General features: G+C 51.8%; 1 protein-coding gene across 3 annotated transcripts in view; it reads right to left on the reverse strand.

Annotated features, from left to right (window-relative positions):
* Positions 1–19,148, reverse strand: part of Slc24a4 (solute carrier family 24 member 4) — a 188,642-nt gene that overhangs the window by 19,775 nt on the left and 149,719 nt on the right. For 2 of the 3 annotated variants that reach the window (XM_004635160.2, XM_004635158.2), the window contains exons 9-12: positions 15,962–16,015; positions 14,312–14,454; positions 11,672–11,841; positions 9,808–10,012 (exon numbers count right to left, since the gene is read on the reverse strand). In XM_004635160.2, coding sequence (XP_004635217.1) covers positions 9,808–10,012; positions 11,672–11,841; positions 14,312–14,454; positions 15,962–16,015 — 572 coding nt within the window. The remainder of the gene's footprint in view (positions 1–9,807; positions 10,013–11,671; positions 11,842–14,311; positions 14,455–15,961; positions 16,016–19,148) is intronic. The other variant, XM_004635159.2, reaches the window with a different exon arrangement.

Genomic DNA, 19,148 nt, shown 5'->3' on the forward strand with positions numbered 1-19,148 from the left:
CATCAGCAAATATAGGCTTACATTTTCTCTGCCAGTGTGAGTGCTTTTTATTTTTCCTGCCCAGTTGCCCTGGCTGTAGCCTCCAGCACAACGCTGAGCAGAAACTGTGACATGTCATCTCGGTCCGGATGCAGGGAAAGCTGTGAGTCTCAAGCATGATGCTAGCAGTAGGTTTCCATTGCTGCCTTTTATCACGTTGAGGAAGACTGCTTCTACTCTAATTTTTTGATTGAAAAAATTTAATCAGGGCTGGCCAGATAGCTCAGTGGACTAAAGCACCTGCTTAGGCAGAGCATAGCAGCAGGGGTTTGATCCCAGTGAACTGTGCTGGCCCTGCCCCTGGGGTTGCACTGAGAAGGTGATTGAGACTAGGTGTGGTGCTGCAATCCTATAATCCCAGTACTTGGGAGACTGAAAACAGGATGATCACTACTCGTCTGATCTGTGTAGTGAGACCCTGCAGAGCCTGTACTAAATACATTTAAAAAAAAAATCAGAAAAGGGTGTTGTTTTGTCAACTGCTTTTCTTGTGTCTACTGAGATGACTACACATTTTTGTTTTTTATTCTACAAACATGATGTATTATTTCAATTGATCTTCATATGCTGACCCGAACCTGCATTCCTGGAATAAATTCCACTTGGCAAACTATTTTATAATAGGGAAAAACAAGGCCCATGAAAGCTAAGGAACTGCTCAAACTCCACAGGAAGTAGTAGCAGGGCCAAAAGCATACCCTGGTGCCCTGGCGGGCCCCAGCTGGGCTGAGTGGCTTTTGTGAGGGGGGAAGGTAAGGTGGGATGAGGCACTGTCACAGCTGGATTAATGAATGCCACCTTGCCCCTGCCCAACATCTATTTTGGGGCTCACTTGCTAGAGACCATTTTAGCAAATACTCTTTGCTTTTCATATCCGGTTTTGGGGGCAGGTGATCCCTATCTCTAGATAAGTGAGCAGGTTTGGTGAAGTTCAGTGACTTAAGCATCGGGGACGCGGGGTGGGGAGCGCCGACACCATGACTTGTATGAGGTCCTTCAAAGTCTAAGTCAGTGGTGATGAACCGTTTAGAGACAAGCACCCAGACTGCAACCCGAAACCTACGCATGTATCACACGGTGCCAACACTGCAATTAAACCTGAACACTGAGGTTTTAGTCTAGAAAAAAAAAAAAAATACACAACTGGTGACCTCACCGAAGAGAGGCCTCTGTGTGCTCACTTTGGCATGCCCACCACAGATTTGCAGTCTTGGGTGTAAGTCCTCAGTGCCACTCTGTGCCTGCTTTTGAGGCCCACAGTCCCACAGTCCCAGGACCACGGAAGTACAGAGAACCACCTGGGTGATTCTCCTTGAAGGGGAGACATTTTCTCCATATTGGCTGAACCTGTTGGTCTTATTCCCATGTATTGATGCTTGTAGAGCAGGCTAGGACTATTCCTTACCCTTTCAATTGGCTTTAAGCAATGCTGAATTCTTTGAAGTGAGGCAACAGGGTATATTTTCCCAGCTCCATAGCTCCCATGTGTGAGCCTGGGCAGGATGGAGGGCCCATCTGCTGGGATCGAACCTATGACTGCCCAGGGCATAAAAGATTATACCTCAGAGGTGAAGCACCAACCTCAAAACATGAGATTCTGCCTCCACTGTGTCATTCAGGCTGCTCCTGCATACTGCAGAGGTGACCTCAGGCCTCCTACCTCCCCCAGTCCACAGCACTCACCTACTTCCAGTCATCCTCAGTCACTCAGCCTACTTCCAGTCATCAGCACTCACCTACTTCCAGTCATCCTCAGTCACTCAGCCTCAAGCCACTCCCTTCTTCATGAATGAGTAAAAGGCAGATTCATCTCTGGGGCAAGGCCTTCCTTGCACTTAGCCACCATCCACGGCAGGACTTAGAACCCTTTGGGTCCCCACGACTACAAATATGCCTTAGTGTCTTTATGCCCACCATGGCTTGCACCGGAAGTGGTAGATTCGAATTAACTCACTGGCTGTCCATATGGAAAGGCCTCTACTACCTGCTGGCTGGCAGGTGCTGACCATCAGATTGGAGTGTTTTGTCAGTTTTGATCTCAAAAGAAAAATCTGATTGACTGATTAATCGATTAATAATGGAAGGGATTAGACCCAGGGCCTCTGTACTGAGCTGTATCCTCAACCCTCTTGTTTTAAATTTTGAGACAGGCTCCTGCTAAGTTGCTAGATTCCCCAGGCTGGGCTCAAACTTATGATTCTCCTGCCTCAGGCTCCCAGGGATTCTAGATGCGCACCATCATATCTGCAAGAAAAATCCTTTTGAAGAGGAGAACTATTTTTTTTCTGGTCTCTTAATCTGCTGGGCAAATGAACCTTAGAATAATCTTTAATTCTTTTTTAATACATCTTTGTTGTATCTTAAATTTTAGTACAACTTTTTTCCCCTGTATTTTAGGGAAGGGTCCACAGGGTATTCAGGGTCTTACTACTAGATCGGACTCAAAGCGACTCTCCTGTTTACAGCCTCCCAAGTGCTAGGATTATAGGCACGCACCACCATGCCCAGTCTCAATTGCCCTCTCAGCATGCCCCAGGTCCCTGCTTGCTGCCATTTAATCCACTGAGCTATTTGGCCAACCCTGTATCTTAAATTTTATATTTATCAAATTGATTGCCTTTGTGATCAGCTAGATTTGAATTCCAGCTGACCTCTGACCTCTGGTTAAATCTTCCAGATTTAACCCAGCTGTGTGAGATTGTGTTCAGCTTCTCCATATCTCAGTTTCCCCAGCTGAAAACTGGCGCTAACAAGAATCTCTGCCGCACAGCCCCACTGTAAGACTGGACACGAGCCGGCCTGTGGTCTGCACCAGCTGTACCTGGTGTGGGGTAGGCACTCAGATTTCAGAGCCTTCTCATGCTAACTGCACTAACTTTCACCTGCTTCAAGCACCAGGTCAGATTGCAAAAGGGTGGATTTTGATCCTGAGGACACTAAAGAGTGGAAGGAAGGCCCAGTGAGAGGTTTCCAGCTCAGCCATGCAGGCCCTGAGAACTGGGGCAGAAGGGAAGGCAGCCAGACCTGCTGTGGCAGAGCAGCAGGCACCAGCGAGGTCAGAGCCAGCCCTACCGAAGGCCCACACAGCTGTCTGTCGGGGCTGGATAGACAGGGACGCCCATAGCCTAGGAAATTCTTCCTGTGCAGCTCAGCACTTCAGGAAGGAGAAAGCCTCGGCCTGGTCTCCCTGTCCCACCCCTCTGCAGGGACCTTGAGGCTATGACCGAGAGGGTAGTCCTGGTCTGTCATTCTCATGACTGTGTGGCACCTACAGGACCCTCAGCCTTGCTGTGCCTCCACCTCTCCACCTGTGAGGCAGTGTAACTGTAGAGTTGGGCATGTGAAAGAAAGCTAAACACTCTGCGAACCCGGAGAACTTGACCTGCCTCTGAGGCCCTGCCTTGAATTCAGACCTCCCGGGGAGAATTAACCCCGGCCAAGTCCCGGGGACATCAAGGGACCTCAGTGCTGGATCCCCCCACCTGCTCCCTCCTTTGGCAGGCTGGTAGGCCTCTCCAATCTGCTCTTTTCCGAGCCCATGGACCTCGCCACCGCTGGCCGCCCCCGCTTCCTTCCTGCTGTGCCTCCCAGGCCAGCCTGGGCATTCTAGCCCCGCACTGTATCCTCTTGGCCAAAATCAATAGAGGAACTGACCAGAGGGCAACACTCTGGGGCCTGGCTGACCTTGGTATGAGCCCCAACCGTAGCGCCTACTCACTGACAGGCTTCCTGAGCTCTGCTCTCCTCATCCTAGAAAGGGGACCCTCAACCCCCAGCAGGGCTGTCCGCAGACCGGAAGCACTGGCAGAGGATGCTCAGCCCATGCAGGGGACAGGAACAGGCTTCTGCGCAGCCCCAGGGGCCCCAGCCTTCCAGGCTCGAGCTGCCGCCTGGGCCCTCCTCAGTCCTTGGGTCTGGTCTCTGTGATCTGCTGAGAGGCTCTACTGCTTGCTCTCCCCTTCACTCCAATTCCAAGGAAACTCCCATGCTGAGCTGGCCCCGGCAGCCCCACTGCAGCCTCCTAGGGGCCAGCAGAGGCTGCCAGGAAAGCTAAGGGCGGTTTTCCAGATTTGAATGTTTGGATTCAAAGCAGGTTCTTTCACTTAAAAAAAACAGAACCATGGTGAGGTGGGGCCGCCGTTCTGTGGTTTGGGCCGTACTCTCGAGCAGGCTGAGGATGCTGGGTCTGCTCCTATAGACAGCACACCCTGAAGCTTATTTTTAAGTCCTTGTTTTAGTCTAAGGGAGCTTTGTGGCTTCTGTCACCATCATCCAAGAGGCCTCAGGGTCCCCAGAACATGTTCCTGGATGGGCCTAGCAGGTGCTGCCCTGGCCTGGCCGAGGGGCCTCATGGAGCAGATTTCCAGGACAGATGGCCTGGGTCTGGCTGCTCGGGAGTGAGCTTTGGGCAAGCTGCTGGGCTTCTCCCAGCTTCAGCGCCCCACTCAGGCATATAAAGAGGCTTAGCTTAAAAATCCCCCAGATCCCTTTTAACTCTGGTATTAAGAGACTGCTAACCACAGAGAACCTGGCAAAGTCTTGCTTTCACTGAGCACAGGCATTCTGAGCCTCCCTTTCCACAATTTCCTCCTAGCGCTTTCAAAAGCCACGAAGTGGGAGCAACCCAAATTTCCAATCAACTGACGAATGGGTCAAATGTAGCATTATTTACCTAATGGGATAGTGCTGGGCTATTAAATAAGAAAGTATCAGTACCACTGCAACAAGACAATCCCGAAAAACATCATGCTAAATGAAAGCAGTCACCAAAGGACACATGTTACATGATTTCAGTTATATGAGAAATTCAGAACAGAGAAATCCCGAGAGATAGGAAGTAAACCAGTAACTGCCAGGGCCTACAGAAGGGGCAGAGAAGGTCAGGAGAAGAACTGCTAATGGTTATGGGATCCACATTTTTTTCTATTTATTTATGTATTTAATTATTTACTTATTGGATACAGGCTCTTACTACATAGTTGAGACTTGGAGTGAGCCTCCTGTCTCAGCCTCCCCAAGCTGGGATTACAGGTGTGTGCCACCATGCCTGGTTTCAGGGCTGGCACAGTGTGCCTGTGTTTCTGGGGCCAGTGTGGCATGTGTGCCAGGGATCAAACCTGGGGTCTTACGCTTGCCAAGCAGATGCTTAGACCGCTGAGCTATCTCCCCAGCCCCAGCTATGGGATTTTTGAAGGGAATAAAAATGTCCTAAAATTGAATGTAGACTTTACCACTTCTGTTTTTTACAGTACCTGGGATGGAGCCCGGGGCCTCTTGGGTGCTAGGCAAGAACAGGGAGAAGGACAGCTGCTGGCTGCCAGCTCAGGGCTTTATTGTAATACAGGCAGAGCAGGGCGCCTGGTACTCTCCAAGTCCCCAGGGCAGCTATGGACATCAACCCAACTCAACACATCACAGTGGAGTCAATACAGACCACTATCTGTGTCCAAGCTGGAAGCCACTGGCATCCCAGACAGAGGCAACCGGCTTCCTTACAGCTCCGATGGATGGAGAACCAAACGAATCCACTTGGTGGGTGGCGATGTTGAACCCCACACAACTCTGAGGTGGGAATACCCTTGTACAAATCCAGGAGTGCACCCTGCTCCTCTATGACACAGGACAACTCAGCTGTGAAGCAGGAACACCACTGGTGCCTACCTCTGCAGGGTTGTCATGAAGACTACAAAGTGTAACTCACACACATCATCCTGCCTGGCTCAGAGCACGCTTTGGATTCATTTTATATCCTACTATTATCCCAAGAGCTCCCAGAGCTGGACTTCAACTTTTCCAATGAAGTCAAATGAACTGCATCACAGGGGAGGGAACTTCTCAAGAGCCACCTGCCCACTGTGTGACAGCCCTGGGGCCTGTGGTCTGGGACTCTGCTCCCCACCGGACCAGCCCTTAATGGCAGCCGCAGTCCAGGGAGCACAGGGTGAAGAGAAGCTTCCTATGTGTCATGGGACTCGGGAAGTCCCATAGCTTCTCTGGGCCTCAGTTTCCCCCTCTGTAAAGTGAAGATGGTGGCATGACTCCCTTAAAAGGTAGCTGTGAGGATTAATCAGGGGTGAAAAGCCTGCAGAGACAGCAGAAGAGCTAGCGCGAGCTGCTCAGGCTGAAAGTTCTCTCCACTTAGTCTCTGGGTGACCGTGGGCAAGTCACCTCAGAGCTCCGGGCTTCCTGTCTTCTTCTGTGAAATGGGGATAACCAACACCCAGCGCATGTTATTTTGAGGCTTACATGAGAGACACATGTGAAGCTCTTCAAGCAGGACACGACATCCAGAAGCCCTCAAAGATCCTGTATCGTGAGCCTGCTATCCTAGTGCGAACGCTGAAGCACTAATCCTGAAAGTGACTGTATGTGGAGGTGGGGCTTTTAGGAGGTGCTTAAAGTTCAATGGGGCCATGGCAGTGGGGTCCTAATCCTTATAAGGAGAGAAAGTAGATCTCGCTGGCTCTGTGTCCAGCTGCATTCATGGGGAAAGGCCCCAGGAGGACCCGACCATGTAGGCACCTGATTCCAGACTTCCAGGCTCCAGAAGGATGAGAAAGTAAATTCTGTTGCTAATGTACCTGCCTAGATTGTTCTAGGGGCTGACATGAGAACAGTCTGTTTTGACCTGTGCCTGGGACATGGCAGGAACCCAGTAGACACTGGCTGCTGCAACAATAGGGGACAGGAAGGCCAGCATCCTGGTGAGCCCTGTGATTTCCTATCCCCAAGGCGCAGAAGAGAAAGGTCTGATTGGAAGGGCCAGGGTCACTCACCAAACATCCTCTGTGGACTCACAAAACATCCCAGACCCTAAACCAGCCACAAACAACAGGGGCTTCCCCATGCTGAGCCAGGGGCAGAGCCAGGGGGTGCAGTCCATGGCTTCATGGGAGAAAAAGTTCCTCCTTTTCCCTGGGAAGCCTGATTCCCAACTGGAATCTCAAGTGGGAAGAACAGTGCAGTGTTGCTCTGGGTGGCTCCCGGCTGACCACGCCTACCCTGCTCCTTCAGGTCCCTGAGGCCTAGATCGAGCCCAATGCCTGGATATTCACTGATGGGAGAGTCTGTGTTTGCTAAGTGCCTGGTGCCCAGAGCCCAACACAGGATAGATGCTCAGCACACCCTAATTTCCTCTTGTTAGCCCCTGGAATAATGGCAACCCCAGGTCCCCAGAGATCCTGGCCCCCGAGGTCTTTCTAGGACACTGCTGATGGTCCAAACAGGGAAAGATCAAAGTAGCTGGGTGCAGGAGAAGCCATGTGGCTGGGGGCACTGTGTCCAAATGAACAATTATGGAGCATTCTCTAAGCGTCAGAGTGCACAGGGACCTTGACTGGGTTATTGGACTGAATGCTCGGAGTGACCCCAGAAGGTATTTGCCATCATCCTCATTTTGTGGATAGGGAATGAGAGCTGAGGGAGGTGAAGCTGGTGGCCCAGGAGCATGTGCTGGGGACAAGTGGAACTGAGAGTCTGTTCCAGGGTTTCTGCTCCAGAGTCAGTGAACCAGGCTTCTCCTGGTCTCATGGAAGACCTAATATTCAGCTCAGCTTCACTCCTTGCCCCCTGATGCTGCCCCTGGGATGCCTTCTTCCATGGCTGAAGTCCCTGCTACTCATTCCCTGACGCTATGTGGCCCAGGGGCCCAGGACACCATTACCCTACAGAGCACATCCAGAGCCACCCCGCATCCTTCGGCCATAGTCCAAAACAGAGATGAGCCAGAAAAAGCAGGTGAGGCAGGGCCTGGCTGGGTACTAGGACTTTCTTTGATTTGGTGGCCTCCCTGACTTGCTCTAACTTCCTGTGAACCTCTGCTCAGGCTGCTTTGATTTCCAGCTGCTGTGCACCCTGAAAACTGCAGCAGTCCAACTCTTCCCACTCCCTGTTCCACCCACATAACTAAGGAAGAGAAGGAAGCAACTTGGCGTTTCCAAGGGCAACCTAGAAACACATCTGCAGGACAAAGGGAGCTGTCCCTGGGACACTGGAAACCAGGCCTATTACAGAGGACAGGAAGGAAATTCCTTGAATTTGGCTCAAATAGGATAGGGCCCAGGGGATCATCCCAAAAGCTTGGGTCTGGGGAAGAAGACGGGACAACTACAGCAGAAAAGGCAGCCTCAGAGGAGGTTTCCCTGGAGCAGAGAGCCTAGGAGCAGGGGACCAGAGCCATCAGGTCCCCACCCTTGCAAGGTAGGGTGGGGGCATTCTCAGCTCCCCATCCTGGAAGGTGACCTGACCGGAGACCCTACAGCTTATCTCTGAGGAGCACCAGATCCTGGGACAAGGATGTGGGGAGGGGTGGCTGGCCTGGGGGCCTCCCCACTCACTCCTGCTATATTCCAGGGCTGGGAGGAAATTGAAATACATCTTCCTACCTGGTCGTCTAACTTTACAGAGCAGTAGCTGAGCCCTCCCCCTGGTTTTCTTGCAGACACCTGGCCATGGCAGCATGGAACCAGGGTGAAAATGGAGGTGGGGTCCTGTTGGGCCCCACTCTGCACAGTGGGGATGCAGACCTGGAGAACACATGGCACCTCTTCACCCACTGACTGGCTCAGCGGTTTCTGAGATGGGGTCTGCAGCCCCTTTGTTGTGACCAGGCTTGCGACTTCCTTGGCATTTGTCTCCATGTCCCTTTCCTTTGGTGACCTCAGTTACATCCTGAGTCACTTTACTCAGTCCCATGCAGTCACAAGGGAAGAGCTTGACTGTGTCAGGCCAGCACGGGCTGTGAGAGGCACCAGGGGGAAGCCACAGCATGTGGCGAGACCTGTGACTACCTGGGGTGTCCAGGCTCAGCATTTCTGACGGTGGCTCTCTCAGGGGACTAGCTGCCCACCCAGAATCAGGCCCTGTGGAGCCCTTCCCTCACCTGTGTGTCCGAACAGCTCACTCAACATGAGGGCCCAGCATCTGGAGATGACCCCCTCCACTCTCAATGTCCCTGACAGCCCCAGGGAGGCCAGTGACCCCAAAGGACAGTGGCAGTGCCCCAGCCTGGCAGGCCCACACTGTCACATAGGGCCAGGAGCACCCTCACAAGGCTGGGGCAAGGGGCAGAGCAGCCTCTATCCCTCTAGACCATGATGCTAAACACAAGATTGTTTTCAGAAGAACATCATATCTGGGATCTGAAAGTTTTGGAAGTCTGTTGCTTTTCAGTATGGTGGACACCAGGGAAGAACCTCTGAGAGCCAGACTCAACTCAGTAGGGGACCCGGGATCTGGAGATCTCTGTTTCCTGCCTAGGACTGCGGAGGACCTCCTGGGTCCTGGGATCTTCTCCCACCTGAAGTCCTGACTCCACGAATCCCACAGATATCTGCTAAGCGCCTACTACATGCAGGCACTGGCGATGCAGACGCCTGCTTCTGTGCCAGTGATATTTTAGTGGGGGAGATACACAGACAAGGAGAACAAAAAATACTCTAAGGGACGTGATCCAGGAAGGCCAGTGACACTGCAGAAGAGCCACAAAGGTGAGAGAACAAGCCGCATACACGGGGTTAAGTCGGCCATGAGAAGGGTAGTGCAAAGGGCCTGAGGCGCGCATCCTGCTGGGGTCTGCCAGTGGCAGCAAGGAGGCTGATGTGATGACAGTGGAGGACATAAGAGGGAGAAGAAGAGATGAGGTCCATGAGGAGCCAGCAGCCAGATGACACTGGGCCACAGGTCCAATTCCAAGTGAGAAGGGAGGTTACCGGAGGGCTCTAGGCCTATTGACGCTTGGTTTGCAACCCAGCAGCCCCACAAACTTACCCGGCATGGAGAAGGGGGATAGGAAGACCGTCTCCACCACCTCTGGCTCCGGGGGTGGCGGCTGGGGTGGTGGCTGCCGCTCCTGATCCTGCTGGGGGTCCTCGGGGTTCTCCCCGGGAACATTCCCGTTCTCCATGTTCTCGTGCCTCCCGTTCTGGAGCGGCTTGCTGCTCACGCTGTTGGCTGAGTTGATCAGTCTCTGCCGCTGCACATGCAAGACAGACACCTAAGCCGCTGATACAGTGTCACACAGTCACCCTGCTCCTCATGTGCCTCTCATTATTCCAGATTTCTAGACCCCCCCCCAGCTGTTTCCTGTCCTTGTCAACACTTGCTATTGTCAGGCCTTTTAATTTTAGCTAGTTGGTGGGTGTGGGGCAGTATCAGAATTGTGGTTTTAGTGTGCATTTCTCTGGACATCTAATGCCTTGTGTATATTTCTAGGTTGCTGGCTATTCAGATCACATCTGAACGTCCTTCACTTCACTGTATTTCCTCAACCTGGCCTTCGTCTCCAAGGTGAACGTCCTCAACCAAACCCAGCCCCTTCCTTCCTCCCTTCCATCTCATGCTGATTACAGCCAAGGAGATCTCTGGCCCAGCCACCCAGGCTTCTCTTGTTGGCCTGGTCTGTGGCTCTCTGCTAACTCAGTCATGGACAGAGTCTACATGCCCATAAGTCAACAGGCCCCTGTGTTCAGGTGAACCTGCTGACCTCCGCTTAGCGCATCTCTATCTGGTTTCCAATAGAGTATTTGTGGATCAATTTGCCCCTTCGTGACAATGACATCACCTGCTGGGCACATAAATCCTGTCACTACCTCTGCAAGATGCCAAGGCTGGCAGACAGCCCAAGGTAGTAACACCCCCTACCTGTGTGCCCAGAACATGTCCCTGCAGCTAGGGGAGGGAAGGTCATTGTCACTGAAAGTAGAATCCTATCATTGCTCTAAAAGAAGGAGGCACTGACCATTAGCATGTTGGCTTCTGGCTTACGATCCATCATGAAGTGTAAGGTGGCATGGAAATTTTTCAATTGTTTTCGACAGAGTGCATGACACTGAGTCCACCATAGAGCAAAGGAGCCCATGCCTGAGACTGAGACCCAGACATGGAGGTGTAGTACTTTGCCACTTAAGCAGGGTTAAATGAATGATCATCTTGGAGTTCAATTATAGTCTTGGACCAAGACAGAATTATGGGAGAAGGGCAACGTGAATGATGGCGATGGGGGAGGCTCATGGCTTTAGCTTAGTAGGAGCCAACAGAGGACCATACCTGGAAAAACATCTAAAGCTAGTTAAGGTTATATTAAAAGAGGTGTAAATTAGGATACAAGGGAGGTGACAGAACCACATGTTGAGAGAACTAGATGGATGTTCATAGTGCCCAGGAAGAGGGGTGGACAGTTCCAACAAAGGTCATACTCAGGACAGAATCTGGGTGGCAGCTGTCTGCTACCATGTGGAAAGGGCCGTGACAAGCAATGTAAGCAGGAGGACTGGATATTATGAGGGATAATGACAGAGAAAGAAGGGACAGGAGAAGGGACTAGATGGACCCCGGACAGTCCATACAGTCTATTTGCAGTCCAGGCTCAGATTTGGGCGGTGGCGCCCCAGGGGTAGGTGGGGGGACTTCTGGATGCCTTGCTAACTCATCTTTGGGTGAGGACAGTAAAATGAGACTAAGTGTTACTTCCTTTGATGCCCTCTGCCCTGCATGACCAATGAAGCCACATATCTTAGGCATTTCTCCCAGGGAATGAGTTTGGTCTTGCCTGCTTCTCTGTAACATTCCAGGGCAAGAGTTCTAATAAGCCAGCACCAACCCTGGCCACCACTCTGCTGCCCTGCTCACTCACCTCATTAATTATGATCCTGCTGGCCATCCGTAGTCGGGTCCTGGGCCCAAACTTATTGGTGATCATGATGCGCAGGCCAGCCTCCGGGAAGCTGAACTTGGGCGGGCTGGAGCTCATGAGCTCGTCCACCATCACCACGGGGCTTTTGCTGTACTGGGGCTTCTCCTTCACTGTGGGGCACAGTGCCATGATTAGTGCTGGGCTCTCTGGGGACAGCCCGAGGGCTGGGGCCGCTGGCTCCCCCTCGCTTGTGAAGGTCTAGGGTTGGGGACCCAAGGGTCGGGGTACCTGAAGGCCTAGAGGCCTGGCTTCAGATCCTCCTGCTTTCAAAGTGGACCACAGGTTCTGCATCCCCTACAGTCGTGCTACACCCCGGACAGAGCCCAGTGCCATCCCCTGCTACAGGACCAGCCATCGGCAGGCACGTGACCTGGCCTCACCATCGGTGCCCACCTCCCTCTTTTCTAGGCCAGCTTTGCTGGTGGCCGGGGTCTCTCTACTCCTCACCTAAGCTTCCCAGAGCAGTGTACCTGCCACTCAGATGGCACCTTTTACCCCTGCGTTAGGACCTTTTTCTCTAGGGGCTCAGATGAAACTTGACAAATCAACAAGGGTCCCCAGGAGCAGAAAATGCTGAGAATCAGACAGTAGCACTGGCTCTAAATTGCCTCCAAGCCCTGTGCTGTCTTGGGGTCACCCTCCCAATGCTGCTTCTAATGCCAACAATGAAGTCAAGGATTTGGCTCTACAATGGGCTACAGAGACCCAGGACAGAAGCCTGCTTCTCCCCACAGTACAGGGTGAGCTGCTGGCTGAGCCCTGTGTGCTTGATAAGTCCCACACTCTCTGACCCTTTCCTTCTCTTCAGGAAGCTGAACAAAGCTCCCAGCCCTGGCCCTCTCTTCTTTGCCACCTCCACAAATGTGCTGAGTGCTCGTGTCCTGGGGGATTTGACATTGGCCTCCAGATCCCCCAAGCCTTCGCTCATGAACACAGCACACAGAAGCAGGCATGACACCCCCTCTACGGGGCTGTGAAGAAAGACGTGGCTGTCCCTCTGCACTGGCCACCAGATCCCATGTAGTAGGGAAGGTCTAGAGAGCAAACCCATGCAAGAGTTAATGGCACAGAAATGCACAAAGCACACACCACATACACGCACACACACACGGCACCCAACAGGCAGCAAGGCTCAGCAGACAGGAGGCATGTGGGTTAGAAGCCAGTCGGGAGGCCCATGCATTCGTGGAGGTGGACACTAACCTCCAACGAGGCGTGCGCTGCTGGGCTGCGCTCATGGTGGGTTTATTTATTGTTTAGATGCAAGTGTTATTGCTTGGAGAGAACAGATTACTTACAATTTAGAAGAGGAGAAGAGTTAAGGAGACAGAGGCCAACAGAGATTGCCAGGGATGATTAGCGTGCGGTGGAGTCTGGGGCAGCATTCTTGATGGTGGCAAGGATGCCAGGGGTTACTGAAGGAGAGCGTTAGTAGGGGGTTCCTTCCCCAGGGAGCCTTGGTGCTTGGGGCCTCCATCTCAGAGGGCCAAGACACCAGCCACACTGCAGGCTCCAGGATCTATTCTGTAGAACTGGCCTTGTCACAAGGGCTGCTTGGGAACTGATGGGTTCAGAAGGAGGCAGTCACAGCACCTGCTCCTGGGACACCCCATCTGGGGGCGCCTACCATGTGACACTACAAAGTGGTGTGTCCACGCCAAGGGCGGCCACCCCAAGGCCCACATGAGGACAGCATGTTTTGCCAGCACCTCAGTCCAAGGCTGAGTACTGTCTCCACCTTCCTGTTCCAAGCCCACGTGATGCCTGGGGCAGGCTGTGTGACCTCTAGTGAGTTCTCAGAGAGCTACGGAAGCTTGGGACATGTGGCAAGGGGTGGTCAGGCGACCCAGGCTCTGAAAAAGGCCACGTGGGAGGCAGCCAGCACCTCAATCTAGTGAGCTGAGTGCTGACCACTAAGAACACCTCAGTGTAAAGTGGCATACTAGAGAGAGGCAGGGAAAGGGCTTTGCTTCTTCTCCTGCTAGGACACTGAATTTTGTAATTTTTAATTTCATATGAAAAACACTCAAAGTGATAAGGGTTGGGTAAGTTCTTTCCTTTTTTTAAATTGCTTTGCAATACTGTGGATTGAACCCAGGGCCTCATGAATGTGAGGCAAATGTTCTACTACGAGCCCAAGAGTGGTTTTCTGTAAAAATCCACCAGCTGGCAGTCTTTACTCTCCTTCTGGTGTGGTGACTGCAGAGCCACCTGCCTGGAGAGGGGGGGTGAGGCTGGCGCTCCACTGTCAGAAGTTTCCATGGCAATATCTTTAGAAAAGGCAAGACCTCTTAGGCTTGGGCAAATTCCTGCAGATGGAGCTCTGGCAGCTCCTTCCTGATACATTCTCCCCGCCATCCTCCCTCCAGCTAAGCCAATGAGTGCACCTTAAACTGTCATTCTCACTTCTCATTTGGAGTGTGACCAAAGGTAAGAGCAGGACGGTGACGACAGTGTAGGTGTGTGTGTGTGTGTGTGTGTGTGTGTGTGTGTGTGTGTGTATGTACGTGTTTGTGTGTGTGTGTGTGGGGGAGGTGGCTTCCAGGACAAGTGTCCCCACTCCTGTCTGCTCAGCCTTACCTTGCCTCAGCAATGGCACGGAAGGGTCGTCATAGCTACCGTCATAGAAGTCATTACCATCCTCCAGCTCGCTGTTGGCTGGGTTGCCATTTGCAATGCTCTTTTGTTTGGTGGTGAAAAAGGCTTGCATCTTCACATTGTACCTGCAAGTTGGGTGAGGAGGGGGTCAGGGCAGTAGAGGGGTCTCTGCCAACTGGGTAGGTGGCCACTCTCTATTGGATCTTGTGCCTAACACCAGCCTGTGTGGTCGCCCTGGCTCTGGACAACCAGGGAGCTCCCAATGGACCTCAAAGGGGGTCTCTTAACAAGAACCCTAGAACAATGCGAGGTCTGGGGACTTCTGCTCCTATTGCCCTATTAGAGCTCCCAGAGGGCAGCAGAGACCTTCTGCCCAGGAGCAACAGAATCCTACATACGGTATGTTGCAAGTCTGTTCTAATAAAAGGAGTTCAGCTCAGCTTAAGGGACAGCTCCAAGAAGGCATTATTGGCCTGGCCTGTCCCCAGTGGCAACTCTGGTTCACACGGGCTCCTTGGTGGCCCTCCTATACCACCCATAGCCAGTACCACCATCCCCCAAGAGGTTCCTAACTGACGGGCCTTCAGAGAAGGGGCTGCTTTCAGACAATTCTCTTGCAATGTGATAGTTTATCACCCATTTTAATAACACATGATAAGTATGTCGCAAACACATCTAGATAGGAAGGTTCTCCTAACCCTCAGATTGCTGTCTTTCTTCATTAATGACCTCCCTGTCAAGGAGAAGAGAAAGCAGAATGTGGCTCTGGACCATGAATAGTTTTGTGGGGTTTCGGGTGCAAAAAATACATTAAAAACTTGCCAGTATAACTGCTCCGCAATTGTAAGTGCACACTTTGGTAAGATTAACTACGTTCACATGCCTGTACACCCATCACTGAGATTCCAAGACATATTTATCACCCCAAACGGCAACTCTGCACCCACTGATCCACAGCCTCCCGCTCCTCCATGACCTCTCATCTATGTCTGACTCTATAAACTTGACTCTTCCAGATACCGCATGTACACGGGACCATGTAGGGCTTGTCCTTCAGGATTAGCTGCTTCCACTTAGCAGGCGTCTCCTCCACGGCCCATCCATCCACCTAGGCATACAACCCATCCCTCCAGGAATGTGTCAGGATTGCACTTTTCTTTATGGCTAAGGTTCCTTGAGATGGTCTGAGTTCAACCCAGAACACAGTGTCCACGTCCCCAGGACTGTGAGCCCCCAGGCTCTGCAGCTGGGCAAAGTAGTGGCCCTGCGAAGTTAAGCTGCCTGGCTTTGGGTGAGAGGCACTGAGTGATCAGGACACTTACTGGGTCAGCAGAAAAAGATGGGGGAGCTGCCCGGAGCAGAGGGAGACAGAGGGCCCCCTGGCTGATCCACCTGGGGAGTAAGTGGTGCCATTCTCCATACACTGGGCACTCAGCACGACATCCCCACCTGACTGTACTCAGCACCTCCAGAACAGTGTTTGATCACCTGTCCCCCTTGCATGCTGCTGCCACCAGCAGGGGTCCACCAGACAATAGGGGCTCTCCCAAAAGGTCTCAGAGGCCCCACAGGACTTTCCCCGCTCTATGCAAAGAGGAGAGCAGGATGGAGCTGGCGGGGGAGGGCACTTACTTCATGATCAGAATGTAAAACACATACAAGATGATGAGCACCAGGCCTTCCCACCTGAAAGAGAGGAGGGAGAACCGGTTGGTGGGTGCAGGGTGGGTGACAGGTTGATGTGTCCTCCTCTCCCCTGGCCCCAGTGCCCAGCCCCGGACCAGGCCAATGAATGTGACGTCCCAGCTTGAGGTTGCCTCACTACTGACAGCCCTTGTGGTGACAGAGAAAGAAGGCTGAAGGATCTCCTCAACTGCTGGGGTCCACAGGACTCAAGTAAAGCCCCATCCCAGAGACCTAGCAAAAGGAAGCACCAGGGTTGCCACACATCGGGGTCAGGGGACAAAACTCGGAGGAAACCTACAGTCACTCAAGAGTCTGTCAGGACCAGACAAGCTGTGGGTGCAGCAGGAAGAGCTGGAGGTCCCAGGGAGAGGTGGGGCAGGGCTCAGGGGCTTCCTGGGCTGTGCTGAGTGCAGTATCGTGTGCAGGGGGCTGCGGGGGGGGAGGGGGTCTAGAAAGCACTGTTGCTTGCAAATGCTCCCCATGAGGTTGCCTGTGCTTCTGACCACAGCCTCTGAGCTTCTCTGTTCCTGTGACAGATGCCTAAGAAGCCCCTGTGTGCCTGGCGTGGGCCACAGTCTTGTGGGAAATGCTTCTTTTACTTCCAGGGAGCCTGCAGACCACTGAGTCATGACCCCAGCTCCATCTGCACTTAAGGAAAATGAGATTGAGGCTGCAGAGGCTTCATGAGGCCCCACAGCAGGTTAGGGGCCAGGACGAGAGCAGAACCGGGCTTCTCTGGGTGCACAGCACACAAGGGATGCCCTGGTCTGTTTCGTCTGAGTACTCCCACCAGGAATGACCCTCTGGTTCGCGGTGACAAGCAGGAAAATTGCGTGGCACACGAATATGACCTGTACGCCTGCGCCCTGGGATGCAGCCACTGCCAACTTGTTCCTCAGAAGTTTGTGCTTTGTGTATCTTAAGGATTTAGTTCCTACCTGGATGTGCTAAAGATGAGTTCTTGTATTTTCTTTTTAAACATTTAAAAAATTTTAATGTTCTCCAAGTAAATATTACTAAAGAAAATATTAAAAAGCACTCTTCTATAAAAAATAAGAAAATTTTATAGTAAAATAACTACAGAATGACCACAGTTAATAATACACTGTCATAAGTTTTTAAAAAATGTATTTTAGTACAGCAACTACAGAGTCTCACTACATAGATGGGACTCGTAGTGATCCTTCTGTTTTCAGCCTCCCAAGCTCTGGGCTTACAGGCGCGCGTCACCTAGTCCAGTCTCAGGCACTATGTCAGCACACCCTGGGGGCAGGGCCCGCACGGCCTGCTGCAGATCGAACCCCAGTCCACGTGCCTGTCTGAGAAGGCATTTTTGTCCCTGAGCTACCTGGCCAGTTCTATGTATATCACAATTTTTAAAGGAATGGCCAAGGTCTATATATATTTTCTTCTAAAATTTCTTTTTAAAAATTCCTTTTGTAAAATATGGTGGCACATGTCTGTAATCCTAGTACTCTGGGAGGCTGAGGCAGGAGGAACATACATTTGAGCCCAACCTGGAAAGCTTAGAAGACTCTGACTGGGGGCTATAGCTTAGGGAATAGACCCTGGGTTCAACACCTCGAAAACACACACACACACACACACACACACACAATTTGATGCTGACAGACATTCACTTCACCGGAGACTGATTTTCGCACACGCCCAAGGCGCAGCTCTGGTGCGGCGTGCTGTTTTCTCTGGACCAACAGTGGTCTCTGACACTTACAACCCCACTCACTGCCCTGTCCTGACCTCGGCCCCAGCCCATCCCCAGAAGAGCTGTGAGACTGGATTCCCCTTGTACAAAACACTCCGGCGTTGTTCTCATTGTTTCAGCTCTATAGTAAATCTTGGCGTTTGGCAGAGCGGGAATGCAGAACGAAACCATTTTTCTCATTTAGAAAGGATAAAGTCAGGACTACTTATGACAGCAGCCTTTCCCAAGTTATACGCTTAAGTTTATAAAAATGATTCTAAAAAAGATTCTGTAAAATCTACGAAGGAAGATGCTGGAAATTAATAGCCCTTTCCTCCCCCACCAAAAAAGTGATATAAAATAAACTTAAAGAAACTTACCACACAATTTCTTCATCATAGATAAACTAGAAGACAAAAGAAACAACGGGAGACCCATTTATTCCAAGTAAAGAACAATGCAGACCCTGAAACACTCACAGTGGCCTTGGGCACATTTTACAGGAAGCAGGTCTCCTGTGTTTCTTGCCAAGCAGGTGCTTATGCCGCTGAGCTATACCCCCAGTACCCCTATGTGTTTCTCAGTGACCATGCTCAGCCGGCAGCCAGGCTAGCTGTGTGCTGTGACCTGTGGCCCTGGCCTGATGGGGTCTTCCCAAGAGATGTGGCCTGGGCTTTGTTACTGTCTGTGCTGCCTCTGGGGGCTAAGTGGGAAGGAATCTCCCCTCCTCATGGGGACAGAGTTGCTAAACTCAAGAAATCTCAGACTGAAAGGCATCTATGTGTTTATTTCAGTACATATGGGATGTGTGTGTGGTGCATATGTGTGTGGTAACTCTTCAGAATTCCAAAGCAAAAGATCCAGCTTGTAGAACAGAAGAGGAGTCACAGTGGGGACAGTGGCACCACTCACTGTGAGCGTTAAGTGGAGGTGTCAACTTGCCTAGCCCAGATGGCTAGTACGGATTATTCCTGGACATGGCTATGAGGGTGCTTCTGGAAGAGACTGACAATTGGATCAGACCAAGTAAGGAAGGCCTGTCCTCACCCAACCACCTCATCAGCTGAGGGGCAGAGAGACCAAGAAGGCAGAAGAAAAGTGATTCTGTACTTGTGGTTTGGCCCTGTCTCCTCTGCCTCTGTCTCTGTCTCTTCCTCTTCCTATCTAGGAGCCAGAGAACCTTCTTGCTCCTGCTGTTGGACTTGAGAATTCCAGAGACCTTGGACTTTGGACTCCAGGACATGCACCTGTATACCCCTGAGTTCTCACACCTTTGGCCTAGCCCGTGCTACAGATCTTCCCCAGGTCTCTAGCAGGCAGAGAGCATTGTGGAACTTCTTACCCTAAAATCACCAGAGTCAATACCAAACAAGTCTCACTGCTGGTCCATACCCCTCACATCCATCCATCCATCCATCCATCCATCCATCC

Source organism: Octodon degus, unplaced genomic scaffold (genome assembly GCF_000260255.1).
Source record: "Octodon degus isolate 3935 unplaced genomic scaffold, OctDeg1.0 scaffold00070, whole genome shotgun sequence".
NCBI classification, from domain to species: domain Eukaryota; kingdom Metazoa; phylum Chordata; class Mammalia; order Rodentia; family Octodontidae; genus Octodon; species Octodon degus.